The sequence below is a fragment of the Cinclus cinclus genome, chromosome 4 (assembly GCF_963662255.1).
Source record: "Cinclus cinclus chromosome 4, bCinCin1.1, whole genome shotgun sequence".
Taxonomy (NCBI): domain Eukaryota; kingdom Metazoa; phylum Chordata; class Aves; order Passeriformes; family Cinclidae; genus Cinclus; species Cinclus cinclus.
The window spans coordinates 71,140,891-71,155,501 of record NC_085049.1 but is presented as its reverse complement, the minus strand read 5'-3'; the positions used below and the strand labels follow the sequence as shown (position 1 = coordinate 71,155,501).

Here is a 14,611-nt window from a genome sequence, read left to right as displayed (position 1 = left end):
TGAGTGCTGAGTGGAGGGTGCTGGGAGACTGAAGGCAGTGCATCTCAGGTCTTTGAGCAGCTTTCTATAAATACACCCAGCTATAAGCAAGACAGTGGTGAGAAGAAAGGAATGCAATGTTTCTAGGAGTAAATAGCACTTCACTTGTACTGCCCAGTGACAGAAGCAAAAATCATAAGGTAGGCAATTCCCAGCATTGTTCCCAGGTGCTTTTCCAAAAGTTTGCTTTAACTCTTTACAGAAAGCATTATTTGGGGATTTTTACTGTCGAGGAAGAAATGTCTGATATTTGGAATTGTGCATTTATAGCTTTGTCTCTTCAGAGGCTTCCTCATAAAAGTGGTTCTTTTCACATTTCCCATTGGATTTTTTTTTCTAAATATGCATTTAAATTTCTTCCTCTATTTCTTTAGACATACAATGCAAGCCTCTGCATCAACAAAAAGCTCATGTGTTTCTCTTTTCTTTCAGTCTTTCAGATTCCCATTTTTACTTCTGCTCATTTAATTACTCATTTATAATTATTTCCCTCTTTATTTACATGGGTATGTATTTTCCCTGGGAAGCCACTGCCTGGTCCTTGGGAGTCAGTGTAACCTGGCTCCAAATCCTGCCTGCTCTCTGTGAACCTTCTGGTGTCACAGAGCAGCTCTCAGCAATCAAGGGATCACTGGCTTGCCTGGCCCTGGGTGCTGGGCACTGGGTGCCCATTCCCTTTTTGCCAGGTGCACTAAAGCATCTGGAAATGCTCTACCATCCCAAAAGAGCCTGGCCTCAGGTGGCTTGTGAGGCCAGAAAGCCTCATAGGGGTAAAGCCGGAGGGGCAGGAGAGCCTTGGGAGGGAGAGGAAGGGGAGGGCATCCCAAGCATTGCAGCCTCCATCCCTTCATCTCCCTCTGCCGAAACAAGCTGGCAGCAATGGCACTTTGTGCTTCAAAGGGCCCCTGACAAGCACGTCACTGCTATTTGTGTAATGGGCTGAAATTCTTGAGTGAGCAGTGATACACAAAGGAAAAGTCTCAGCGTAATTACTGATCCTTACAGCTTTTCATTCCTGAAAATTTGAGGGCAAGGAAATAGCTGTAAGGGTAAGAAGGAGGTAAGTGTTGGTTCATGGCACATTCTTTATTTAAACATTTTCAGCATGTCCCAGCATTGCTGTCCCATAAGCAGGGCTTACCAAGGATGTGATTCCTTTCTTGTTCATCTCTGAACCATCAAGCTTTCTCTTTAGACATCAACTAGAACCATCAGAGCTGATACAAAAGAAGGGGGAAAATTTTTACACAGCTCCTCCATTTCCTTTCTAATTTTTTGTTTTAATTTTCACATTTTAAAAAGTAGTTGTGAACACTTCTTTCTTGAGGTTGTGAGGAAATTTCCCTTTATCCTCCTGCAATCAAGTAATAATAGAAACAAAATATTTTTGTCCCCTTCTATATCCACATTAAATAAATTTATGCCCATCCCACTTAAGAACTAGCTGCTACCGTGATGTGCATTTTTTTCATCTCATCTCCACTTTCTTGTGGGTTCATATTAATTTCTCTGTAGTGGTAGAAATGGAGTTCCAGGCATGTGTTTTTCTCAGAATCTGGCTGAGGCTGACTCTCTGACCACAGCTTTGGTCATGTTGGTCAAAGGATCGAGTTTGTCTGAGAAGCAAACTGTCTCTTTAGCACCAGTAGCCAGAAGAAATTCTTCCCATTAATGCCAGCCAGGCTCCAGCAACCCTCTGTTCATGGCAGTTTCTTTCTCCAAAGAGACCAAAGCTTTCCATGCTTACCTTCTGTGACCCTGCACAGGCTGGGAAGCAGCACCTCAATTGATTTCAGCTCTCCCAGTTGACACAGTTTGCTGGATTTTGGAAAACATTCAGTGGAGAAGAGCTGAGCAGCAGCTGGTGTGCAGGCCACAGGTTCTGTGGGCTCTGCTCACGGTGCCAGTGGTCACAGCGCCGCTGCCTTGGGTCACACGCCACCACGAGGGACAGAAGCAGAACATGATCCCAGCTGGAGCCATGGGTACAGGTACAGCCTGGCTGGGCTCACAGCTGGGGCTGTTCCACAGTGAAGCACAAACCTCACTTTTGCTCAGGTGCCCTGCATCTGAGCATGAGCAAGAGGACAAAGTCTCTGAGTCGAAGGGGCCAAGCACTAGGGTGGGAAGAGCAGAGTCCACGTCCAATAACTTGTCTGCTTATCTCAGTATTGTACCTGGCACCAGGGCACTGTCGTGATTTGAACCCCATAAATACCAATGACAGATAGTAATTAGCACCCCATACATCCCATCAACACATGATCTTGCCACGAGGAAACGAGAACAAGCTTTTCATACCCGACTGCCTGAGCAACCTGGAAGGTGAAAACAACAGGAAGATGTAAAAAACACTGTTTGAAAACAACGCCCTTCCTTTGGAGTCAAACTTTTTAATGAAAACAAAGCCTAAACCAGCAGTCTTGTACTAGTAGCCTTTGGCTCCAAAATGCCCTAAGTCCGTTTATATCTGGCTGATAAAAGGGAAGTTGATTGATTCATTACAGCCAAAGGCTTAGCTCCTAGGAATGCATGGTGCTTAATATTTTTTCTGGGATCTCTTTGATCTCTGCTGGAGGTTGAGGAGCAGGCTCCAAATTATAAAGTATTTTTGGAATTATATTGAGACCATTTTTCAGAAAAGTCACCTTCAAGTCTCCAAGATTCTCTCTAGAGACACAGGGATGGTGGAAAAATTTTAGTGTGAGAGTTTTATCTGAGGAAAAGGAATATGACCAATCTTAAAGGAATGGTAATCCAATCACATTTGGACAAACACTTGAATGTGGACTAGGACCTAAAGTTTTCTACACACTAAACCTAAAGCACAAGTTTCTATGAGGGTAGATCAGCTAGAGGAAGACAGGCACCCTAAACATGGCACATGGAAGAAACTCACCTTTCAATTCAGTGTGTTAAATTCCATAGCTCTATTTATTTCAGGTTAACAAAACACAACAGGGGCATGGCATCTGCTCTCTACCATTCTCTCTCTACACAGAGCCCTTCCCATCCTCCCCTTGTACCTTAGAGTCCAGCAGGTCTTTGACTTTGTCCTGTCTGCCAGATCATGGTCACATTTGCCAGGCTGCTGGAGAGCTCCTGCCATCAGAGCAGTGTCTGAGAGTCTGGTGAAGTCTGGGGGTCTCCTCATCACAGATGGTGGTCAGCAGGACTGTAACCTGCAGTTCAGTATCAGAGAAGTGCTCTGGCAAAGCAAATCATGGAACAAGGAAACTTCCTTCAGTGTAATTCTAATAACCTCCTCCACAATACTATAGAAACTTAGAAGACTCTACATTCACTGGCTGCATTTACCCAAGCATTACAAAATATTAAATAGCATATTTAGCAAAACAAGAGCTTTCAGGTATTCTCTTTGGTAGGGAATTGTCAAGGGCAGAGCTGCATGTCGAGTTTGTATCTGCGTTGAAACCTCCACTGACTTAATTAGGGTAAAATGCATGAAGTGTAGTCATTATAATCTGCTTTGCAATGACACAAACATATAAAAGCCATGTTCATATGACAGGAGTGTCCAGACTTCACATACAGGCCTTTGACAAGATTTGGGGGGGGTGGGGGGGAGAAGAGGAAAGGAGAGAAGAAGGAAAGATCGTAAGAATTGTTCAGCTGATATTTATAAAACCCTTGGAAACAGCCGCTAAGCATTTCACTGCCTCCACCCTTCCCAGTAGTCTCATTATGGTAAGTAATGCTGCACGTACTTGAAAACTCAGGTTTTCATGAGGCTGGCTGTGCAGGGGAGCCAGCAGCACAAGTGGTGCTGAAGATCTCTGCTCCCAAATGCCGAACCCCAGCGCTCGTGCCCCTTCAGCTCCCAGGAGCATCTCTCTGTGCTTTCAGAAAGCGGCTGCAGCTTCTGCCTTAAAGTAAAAGCATATCATGACAGATACTCTAATCACAATGTCTAAATATAATACAAGGGAAGACAATTTAAGAGAGCTCAGATACACTTTTTTAAAGCAACTGTCAGGAAACTGACTCTGTGGCTTGCTGCTTTAGAGTAAGATTAAATGAATCAGTCTCACCATTTGAATGCGTGGGAAGTCAGAGACAGCAAAGTGACAACTAAGGACAGTTTATTTATAATGGGGCCCTCCTTCTATAGCTGTTTGTGCACAAGGCCTATGCACTAAGTACAAAAGTACCTGCCTTTTATGTAAAATTACTCACAAGTACTATGTGTGCATCAGATAGATGGCTACGCTGGTTTGGCTGATTACAAAGTTCATGTAATTATTGAACTGTCCAGTGATGTTTGAGAAAAGAATACAGCTTATTATGCAGCAGCTTCAAAAGGCTCTGACTCCACGGTCCTTCAGCCAAGAGTCTTTCACAACAAGGAAGAGCCTGAGCTGGGCATTGCTGCCAGGAGACGTCTGGAGGGATGGCACGAGGACCAAGGCACCACAAGGGCAGCAGCTTTGCAGTCAAGGAGGGTCTGTGAGGGCTGGAGGGTGACACCGAAGCAACGTCGTCGAGCAGGGGCCTTTGATTCTTAAGCTGCAGATCACTTGGGCTAAAACACTTCTGACTTTAACCCAGAGGTTTCCAAAACAAGACTTGTCACTGAGAGTCAAGAGTGCTGTAGCTGCGGATGTAACCACGAGCTTGGGAGAAATTCAGTAGTTTATGGTATGGTCTGATTAACGAGCCCAAGTGGAGCAGCATTGCAAAGAGCAATAGGTTTGTCATAGGAAGAAAAAAGGTGGTTTTCTCATCTCTACCTCCTCAGGATGTGGTCCTCACCTTTTAAAGTGTCATTCTGAGTGAGTGAAAGGCAAAATCCACAAATCTGATATAAAGCTGCTGATTGAAGTACTAGGGAGTGGCTGAGTCCCTTGGAAAAAGTGCAGCATTGCTCTTTGCACAACCTCCAGGTAGAAAAGTCAATGGAATGAAGCTGACCTCAAGCTTTTATTCCTCCCCACTTTGGCAGGCTTTAGTCTGTAGCATCAGCCTGCACCCCTAACTGGGAAATATTATTAAAATGACATTAAATATTAAGAGAGACAACACAGCATCTCTCGCAGTGAGGGAGCTCCTGACACAGCAATCTCTTCCTAATAAACTGCCTTGACAAACAATTTACTTATGTTCTTATTTCAATTAGATGAACTGCTCTGCAGCAGTAAGGGTGAGTGTGGCTGGGTGTTATTTTGAGAAGTAGTAAATATTTAATCCTCTCTTTCTGAGTGGAAGAGGGTGGGCAGCAGGGTCGCAAGACAAGACCTCATGATCACAATTTTTAAAGCTGTGATAGTCACAGGTTGTAACTAATCAGAAAGGCACGATGCTTTTGTGTCAAACTTTCACCAATAGCTTAGCTATTGGTACATCATTAACAGTGATGGACATCATGGCCAGGTTTGGCTCTCACAGAGGTGCGGGCTGGAAAAAGGGATGATGTCCACTGCATAGCCAAATAAGTGTAAATACTAGAAGAGTTTTCCACCCCTGGCCAGAAGGGTCCTGCCAAGCTCAGGGCTGTGTTGTGGCCGGCACTGCCTGTACCAAAGGTACTCCTTGGCCCACAGTACCTAAACACACAGTACCTAAACAAACAGTACCTAAACACAGTCCCCAGACAGATCCGTGGTCAAGTCATGGGCTCAGATCTTCAGGCTCCCAGCTGAGCAAGGGAGTGGTGCAAAGACAGGAGAAGGACTGCTGGAAGGTACTCAGAAATTTAAAGCAAAGAAAATCTCCATCTCTGCTTTCTTGGAAACTTTGCCTGCAATTTCAAATATTTTTTGTTGACAGCACGAAAGACGTGGAAGTAAACACGTGTGCTTGTCTTTGAAACACTGCTGGTCTGATGGCCATTTTGGGAAGGGGGATAAGAATGTTTAACTTTGGAAAAGCAGTTGCTTTCCAGAAAATCCCTTGAGACTCTACACAGCCCACAGGTTGGAAGCCACGAGGTTTCTGTCAGCACATCCATACTTATCCCTGAAGTATAGCATAGAAGATCAGCTCTGGCAAAGTGCCACACAAAGTTTTATTACATTAAAGTCACTGCATTTGTTTTATAAGGCCTGACCAAAATTTTACCTCAGTCTGTATGGGTTTTTTTTCCCCATATAATAAAATGCCTCTGTTTGAAAAGGCTGTTTCAGAGGCTGAAGAGGAGAGGGAAAACCCTTTCCTTGTTGCTGAAGGCATGTCTGAGACGAAACATAGCTGCTCTTCACTGGAAATGCCACACAATGGGATTTTTAAGGCAAAGAGTGAAATGGAATAAATAAACCTGAGCAGTGAGGGTGGTGTACATGAGTGGGTCAGGCAGGCATTGCCCAGTAGGAATTTAGCTTGTAAATCATCCTGCTAATAAATCCATGTAGTCTGTAATGATAGGGAACCTCACCTAATGCCTCATCAAAAAGTCAACACTCTTCTACAGCATTTTTTACAATGAATCACAGACTTGTATGCAACTTCTTAATTTTATACGTTGCCCTTTTAGTCTGAAATAGTCCCTTCCTTTTCCTTTAACTGGTGTCCAGAAATGGACTACAGATGGGCATTAGACATAAAATTTCAGATCCAGAAGCAGAGAATTCAGAGTGCAAGATGATTCCTCATGTGTGCATTCACATCCCTACAGAAATTATTTGAAGCCTGAGAATATGATTCAGGAGGCTGAGCCAAACTGAGTGGTTGTATTTAGAGCTGCTTATGTGTCTGGGGGCATCGCAGCATCACCAGTACCAGCAGAGCTACACGGGCTGGTAGGAGCTCAGGTTCTGCCTACGGGGACCTGCTGATGCCACTGGCCACTAAAATGGTTGATTTGATGCTGGCAGAGACTGTCCCTCCCTTGGAAATGGCACTTTCAGTAAGACAGAGAGCGTTTAGGGAATACACTGATGGTTTCATCAAAGGAGAATGAGCAATTGCAAAGTGAAAACAGGGTAAAATTTAGAAAGTGATAATTTGAAAATTTTCCTGTTTAAAATTTTAAAAAAATATATTGGGGGAAAAAGAAATATGGAAATAACTTTGTTTTCAGCAAGATACAAGGACTACATTTAATTTTTTGTTGTATAGAATGGGAATTTTTTTTCCTTGCTCAAAGTGTACCTTTTAATGCAGCTTTTCCAGTGGAATAATTAACAAAGCCTGCATCACAAATGTGGTGCTCTCAGAAGCTAGGTACTGATGTGACCTTTCCCACTGCAGCAGAGGTAGAAGAGTTTCCAGTGAGCTCTGAGTAGCAGGAGCCTCTCAGGAATTTCTCAGTGCAGCAAATGCACCAGTACGTGCTACTGGTGATTTTCACCAGGATTTTCTTCAGTGAGTTTTCCTCCCTTCCAGCCAAGGACAAACCTCTGACACTAGCCCACATTATTGTTTGAAGACAGATTGAAATCTCGTGATTCTGACATCGTTTTATTTTTAATTTCCACACTGCAAATGTCAGGGGAAAAAATACCCTAAAAATTATACTTCAGAAAAGACTATAATTACTTCCAATTAAATCATGGCCCTGGTTGTTTGAAAGACAACCACAGCTAGAATTTCATTATCTGATAAGCACTTTTCTTTAAAACATATTTCAAAGTTTCTTTTATTAATAATAAGAAGAAAGGGATCCAAGATCCTGCAACAATACCTGAGCCAACTGCAAAAGCTCAAAGATGGGAAATTGTGTTTAACCCCTCAAACAAGAGAGGCCACACCATTTTTAGGGCATTTATTTCAGCGACACTCCTGATGGGGAAGCAAGCTCAGGAATGTGATCGGATGTGGTGTTAGGCTTGGGTGAGCTGACCCAGATCTCTGCCTTCCCAGGGGCACTGACCAGGCTGTGTGCTTGCATCGCACCTTTCCTCCATCCACGGTACCTAAAGCGCTTTACAGCACCTGTCCCACTTCTCCTGTCTCTATCAGGGTACATCTGTTGAAGCCACTGAGGCTTTATCAGCATCATCTGGTTTCATAGTGGGAACTAAGTCTCATCCCTCTGTATGCCTATGCTGTAGATCCATTTGTTACCCCCAAAAGAGGCATTTACATCACATGAGCTGCATGGAGGAAGCCACTGATGTTCAGACTGAGTAAAAATATCTGAGTTCTTATAAATCCTTGCTTGCTGGTGCATGAGATAATTGTGCTGTAGGTTTTTCTGGTCTTATTTTGAACTTCAGCTGTGACAGAGCTATCAGTCCCCAACCCCACTCAAGTAGGCAGCATATTTTCCATATGTGTTCAAAGATAAGGGCCTTCCCTCAGAACCTTACAAATAAGCATAGTCCCAGCCCAGCATGCTGGCTGGTTTCTGATGTGCTTGGAAGTCCATCTGGATCATTTGCCATGTGCAATAGGGATGCATGGGCTTGAGGGAAGGAGCAGGGGGGGCATCCACAAAACACCTGCCTGCAAAAAGGCTTGTATGTCATGGGATAGGTGACACTGAAGGCCTCAGTCACTAGCAGCAACCCAAAATCCCTGTCACAAGGGACAGGAGTTTCTCCAGGTGATGCCAACAGGCAGCCTATAACAAGTGTTTGCTAATGATGAACCTTGTGGGTCCCTTCCAACTCAGAATATTCTGTGATTAGCAGAGATGTAATACCATAGCAAGCCATAGCAAGTCATACCACACCATAGCAAGCTGCCTGGGCATCTACAACTTGAACAGACATTCCTGCTATCCATGGAAATATCCTCCCCCATATATTCCACATCACAGTGGCTACTCTCTGAGCTAGTCTTACTAGATGGAAAGAAATTAAAAATTGCAATTGACTCACCAGTAAAAAATATGTGACTGAGTGTACCCAGCAAATAATGTAGATTTCCTCAGCACTTACCTAATAATTTTGCTTTTAATTAAACTGTCCATTCCCTCACTGATTTACATTTAAAAAGAAAACAACTGTGTGTATTTCACTGGAAAACCTTCCCCTGGTGTTTTAAAAAACATTTTGCTTTGCTTAATGTGAAAGATTTGGGGTCTGATCCTTGTTAACAACTTGCTGCATTCCAGCTCCACCATGAAGGCAAACAGGTCTGAAAGATTGTCACTGAAGGGGACATGCTCACTCTGTCTGCTTACAGCCTTTCTCTTCTGCTTTTTTGGGGGGATTTTTTGGTTTGTTGTGTTGTTTTTGGCAGTGGTGTTTTTAATGTACCATAAAACCTTTAATTAGTTCAGTTTTAGGCTCAATCTCTCCGAAGAAATAAATGCAGTGGATGGACACTGAACCAAGAGAGCTGGGATCCACAGACCCCCCCAGCTTGGGGAGAAACAGGACTAAATTGTATCTCAGCAGCAGGCGCCCTTGGTATGCTCTTGGCACAGCCAGGGCTTGGTGGAGGCACCAGAGAAGAGGAGGTGATACCACTGTAACATTTCTGGCTCTGAGAGACCAAAGGGAATCTTGTGTCCACTCATACAACCCCCCTAAAATAGGAATTATGACCAAAAACTATGTTTTAAAGCCCATCTGCCTTTCTTCTAAAATTTGACTTTCAAAATCTGTAATAATTTCTAAGGGAAAAGAAAAAGAAGCCAAACTCTCACCAATTCCAGCAAGAAACAGTAACTCCTGCTTCTCCCACTGCAATTAAGCATAGGCTCAGGTGGTTGTTACCATCAGGCCCCTGAGACACACCAGTGAAGCAGCCTATGCCTTTCTGGAGGAGTTACACGCCAAGACCACCAAGATTTGTGTACGTGGAGCAGAAATGGAGCTCCTTTGAGGGCCAGCCCACTGCTGTAAGAAGGCCACCCCCTCCTTTCCCTGGCTTAGTGCCTGCCACGTTGGACACAGCTGGGCTTGCTGCTGCCTTGGTGGCACACGATACTCCATGACATAGCTGAGCATGTCATGTACCTGCACCCAGACCAGGGCTGTGTTTATGGGAGACCCAAATCTGCAAACTGAGAAATGAAAATAACCTGCAGATGAGGCATTCGAAGGTGCTTCTGTAGTGCTGGTTTGCCATCCTCCCACAGAGTGAAGGGGACAAAGAGAAGTTGAGGTGGGAAAGTCTTTCAGGATTCAAAATTTTGGTGACACCCCCTGCAGTCTCAGGCAGGAAGAGAGTGGACCATGATCTCTCCTGCAGAACAGCCTTGCCCCAGAGCTGTTGCAGCTGCACTGGCTCCTGACAGGTATCTTCACACCACAGGTATCTTCACACCACAGCTCTGGCCTTGGCTCAGGGACACAGATAACAAAGGGTGCAACAGCCATGCATGGATTATCAGTTTTGGGGAGAATGGAAAGAAGGTTGTAGGCTCAGAAGTGGGCCATCTTCAGAGTGCATCCCTGTCTGTTCACTGCAGTGGGGAAGTAGAGCAAGGGGTTGTAACCCCTTAGCTCCAATCACATGCCCCAAGTCCTCTCCGAAACAGACACTCAAGGGGAGGCCCCTGTGTGAGCTGGGGAGAAGGCTGTGCCCAGTTGGGCAAATTCCTGCTCCCTCTGCATGCCTGCAAAACACCGGCATTGTCTATGCACCATGTTTTCACAGCCAGTCTGGGGCCGAGGTCAGGACCTGTTGGGGCTGGCTTTTATTTACCAAATGTGGCCTCATCTGGCAACAACATTTAAAACCATGTAAGATCAGAACAGTCCCTGTTTGGTGAAAACATGCCCATTAATTTTCCTATCTTGGGACAAATTGTAAGTGGATGAGAGTCTATAATGTCCTTGGTGATACTGAACCTGAGAGGCATTCAGGAATTGTTGTCCTGAACCAGCCAAGCAGTCCATCAAGCTCAGTACCTTTTCCCTAAGACAAGCAGACACATAAGACATAACTTGTGCTTTCAAGCCAACAGATTTAGCATTTGCCTAAAGTATGTCACGCACAGCTTTGGATGTTCCTGTGTCCCCATTCGTGCTCCACCTGCCAGCCACAGGGCTAGGGGCACCACTTCCATGCCCAGGCCACACATGGTAAGTCCTGTAGACATCTCTGATGACCCCTCCCTCCTTTTCTTCTGGCAAGGAGTGAGTTTGGTTTATATTTTAAGCTCCTGTGTCATGCCAGCTTAGATGGATGTGGAGTTAACACAGACCCCACAGGCTATGGGATCGCCCAGGGTGAAAGAAAGGGAGAAGAACCTATCGGTGCAGTCTCACACTGCACAGACTGGTACATCTGCCCCCATTCTGCAGCTGAGGAGAGTGAGGGTGATGTGACTGACCTGGAACCACGCTGCAGCAGAATGCGATGCCAAAAAGTGAAGCTGGTTCCTGTAGCAGCCTGCTCCTCTAGCTTTGTCCTCTGCTCTTCTCCAACACTTCTCCAGCACTTCTCCACATCTCCTCTTGTGTCTCCCCCTGCAGAGAGGCAGGCTGGGATCAGAGGCATCAGTAGCCTTAGAAAGCAGAAAAGGTTGTCCATCATAAAGAAGAGAGCAGTGCAGAATTACAACGACCAGGAACATGTTTTTAGTAAAATACAAGACTTTCAACTCGTGCCTAGAGCTGAACCCTGAGGGTAGCCATAGATAAATAAAAGAGGGACAAGAAACAAGTTCAAATACTGTGCCCGCTGTCATCTGGACGCTTGCCCTCTACCTCTGGTCTGGACTTCCCCAGTGGTCCAGCCGGAGGCAGGTCCTTTTCTTTCCAAGATTTAGTGACGGTTGATCTGGGGATCACTCTCAAAATTAAGTAGGGATGAGACGGGAGCAGGTTTTGCTCCCTCTGCTGTACATACTCCTCCAGTGCCATCTCAGCCCACTTTTGAGCCCTCAGTCAACTCCACCAGCCCTGCTTGGCACTCCTCGACACATTTAAAATGTATCCTCAGCTTCACGTTGCAAACAGAATGCTAATACGGCGTGAGACAGCTCTCCTGTAGTTTCAGGCATCTTTCAGGGGAGGGAGAAAAATCATGCAAAACACTGAAGATACCTTGCAAACAAGATGGCCCACAGGAGCCTGGGGATCACATCGTCCGCAGCGCAGCCATGGCCATCCTGCTCCATCGGCTGCTCAGCACGCGTTGTTCCCTGGCCTGCTTTTATCTGCCGGGGTAGGCACCCGCAGCACCCCGAGACAAGGGCCAGGCTGGCTGGAGCGCTTGACTCACACTGAAATCCCCAGGTTAAAGTTACCTCTTGCCTCGTCCTCGAGGTATCAGTGGGAGTAGCCGGGTGCTGAGCCCTGCTGCGACCAAGTGCTGCGGTGGGAGAGGTCTGGGTGGCACCAGCAGCAGCGGGAGGCAGCGTTTTGGGGATCAGCAGTAACAGCAGGCACAAAGGGAGTTGTGTCTTCACTGGTCCGGTCCCAGACTGCTCATCTGTAAGGAGCTCCAGGCAGGCAGATCCAGACGGCTGTTAATGCAGGATCACAGCCCGAGGTTTTGTTTCCACCTTTGCCAGAGGCTTTGCATGACTCTCAATGAGTCTCAGCTTCCTTTGCCTGCCTAATGGGTACCTGGTGACTGACCTTCCTTTGTAAAGCTCCTGTCAGGCAAAGGGGGTTCCTGTGGCTTCACCTACAGCTTTCCTCTATCCACCGACAAAAATGATGCTCGTCGGGTTGGTGCTCCTACAGCAAGAGCTCAACCGGAGAGACGGATGATTTAAAATTTAAAAAACCGGGGGGGGATCGGGCGTGGGGGGGGGGGGGGGGGGGGGAGGGAGAGAGGGAGGGGGAGAATCGGCTGTCAATCTCAGTTAGTAAACACTTCTTTGATGTGGTTCGTTCTTGAAACAAAACAAAACAAAACAAAAACACAACCTGACTCGTAAAAGCAACAGCGAATGTTTATTTTAAATGCATCCGCTAAATATTTACACTGCAAGTAAGCTAAACGAAAAAAAAAAAAGATAAATTGGAACTTTTGTCAGTGAACCAGATTGTGAAATGCCTTGAGGGAATAGAAGATTTATTTGGGGAGAGGTAGGAATTTTCCATGCTATTGTAAAACATGAGCACAAATTATATGATCCCCACAGCCAGTGAGTTGCAAAGCTTCAATCAGCAGCCTTTTTATTTTTTTCCTTTCCTCTCTTTTCTATAAAGAGGAGGGGGGGAAAGACAGAAGTGTTTTACCAACTTCTGTTGACTGTTCCTTTTTTCTCCTGATTGAAATGTGTTGTTAAACAAGATCCCACATAATCTCAGCAGAGGGTTTCTCTCTCTCGCTCCCGCTCCTTCTGGGAAGCCGCGATCGGTGCCATCGGCGCTTGATTATTTGCAAACTCCCTTCGCTGCTTTTTTTTTTTTTTCCTCCTTCTTTTTCCTCCTCTCCGTCTCGGTCTCCGTCTCCCTCTCTCTCCCTCCGTCTCTCTCTCCCTTTCTCTCACCCCCAGTGCAACTTTTGCAGGCGCCCCGGCACACGCAGCCATGCCGCGCTGAGAGCGGGGGCACCGCGCCAGCCCCCCTCCTTCCCTCCCTCCCTCTCCTTTCCTCCCTCCCTCTCTCCTTCCTTCCCTCCCTCCCTCCCTCCCTCCCCAGCGCCGCCGTCCCGAGCCGGGGGGGCCCCGCCGCCCGCCGCCCCTGCCCGGCCCCGCGCCTCGCCCCGGCCCCGGCCCGGCCCGGCCCGGCCCGGCGCCGCCGCCCCCCGCCCGCTCGCCCGCCCGCCCCGGCCGCGTCGGAGGGCCGGCAGCGAGGCTGGATGTGCCCGGCTCCCCCCGCGCTGAGGTGGGCAGCGATGCAGAAGGCAGGCGGCAGCTTCGCCTCCGCCGAGAGACACCCGCTCAAGATGGCAGATGTGTGTTGAGTTTGGGGGGCTGCGATCTCGCGTCGTTCGTGGCGGCGTTGCCATGAATAACAGGCGTCCTTGCACCGATGGCCCCCATGTACGAAGGTAAGCCCCGGCCCGGCCCGCCCCGCCGGCACCCCTGGCCCGGCCGCAGCGGGGGAGGGAGGGGGGAACGAGGGGTCCCCGGCCGCCCGCCCGCGGTTCGCCGTCCCCCCGGGCGATGCTGCGGGGAGGTGGCGGGGCACCCACGCCCTACCCGGCGCCCGGCGGGAGCGGGGCGAGGCGCGGGTCGCCCCCCGGCTCTGCCCGTCCCTGGCCCCGCGGTCCCGGGCGCTCGGTCCCCGGCGGGGGGCGGTGGGTGAAGTCCGTGCCGGTGCCGAGCAGAACAATGAGGTGGACGGAGCTTGCCCTGCGCCTCCGTGTGTGTGTGTGCGCGCGCGTGTGTGTGTGTGCCTGCTGCCTGTCTGCCCCTCGCCGCAGTTCGCATTCCCAGGACCGGCTACCCCGCTCCGTTCGCCGGTTTCCCAGGAGTTCCCTCTGCCGTGGCTCCTTCCTCTGAGGCGCGGGGACTCCGCGGGCAGCGGCGGCGGGGGACGGGGCTGCTGGAGCCTTGCTGTCAGCTCCTCTGGCTTCTCCTTCAGCCCAGCCCGGGCTGCGGCGAGAAGCCCAAGTACCCCAACTTAGTTTCTTTCGGGTTAAAAAAAAAATCATAGTAATTATATATATATAAATATATGTGTGTGTGTGTGTCAGATGTGTAGTCCAGTGTGTCTGTTTAAAAAGAAAAATTCAAAGATGTGTCGAGGTTAATTTAAATCCCCTCGCGACGTATTTACCCTTCCCCGTCACCCCTCCCGGCTCGGCGCTGCCC

General features: G+C 47.7%; 1 protein-coding gene and 1 long non-coding RNA gene across 2 annotated transcripts in view; one reads left to right on the top strand and one right to left on the bottom strand.

The window, feature by feature from the left end:
• Window positions 1-828: 828 nt before the first annotated feature.
• LOC134043354 (uncharacterized) lies at window positions 829-11,338 on the bottom strand. The gene is made up of 4 exons (XR_009933131.1): window positions 11,228-11,338; window positions 3,768-3,926; window positions 3,066-3,247; window positions 829-2,357 (listed from the first exon to the last, which is right to left on the bottom strand). It is a non-coding gene; the product is annotated as an uncharacterized LOC134043354 (long non-coding RNA).
• A 2,347-nt stretch (window positions 11,339-13,685) lies between these two features.
• Window positions 13,686-14,611, top strand: part of HIPK2 (homeodomain interacting protein kinase 2) — a 128,433-nt gene continuing 127,507 nt past the window's right edge. Inside the window, exon 1 of the mRNA XM_062492479.1 lies at window positions 13,686-13,845. Coding sequence (XP_062348463.1) covers window positions 13,827-13,845 — 19 coding nt within the window. The 5' untranslated portion in view covers window positions 13,686-13,826. The remainder of the gene's footprint in view (window positions 13,846-14,611) is intronic.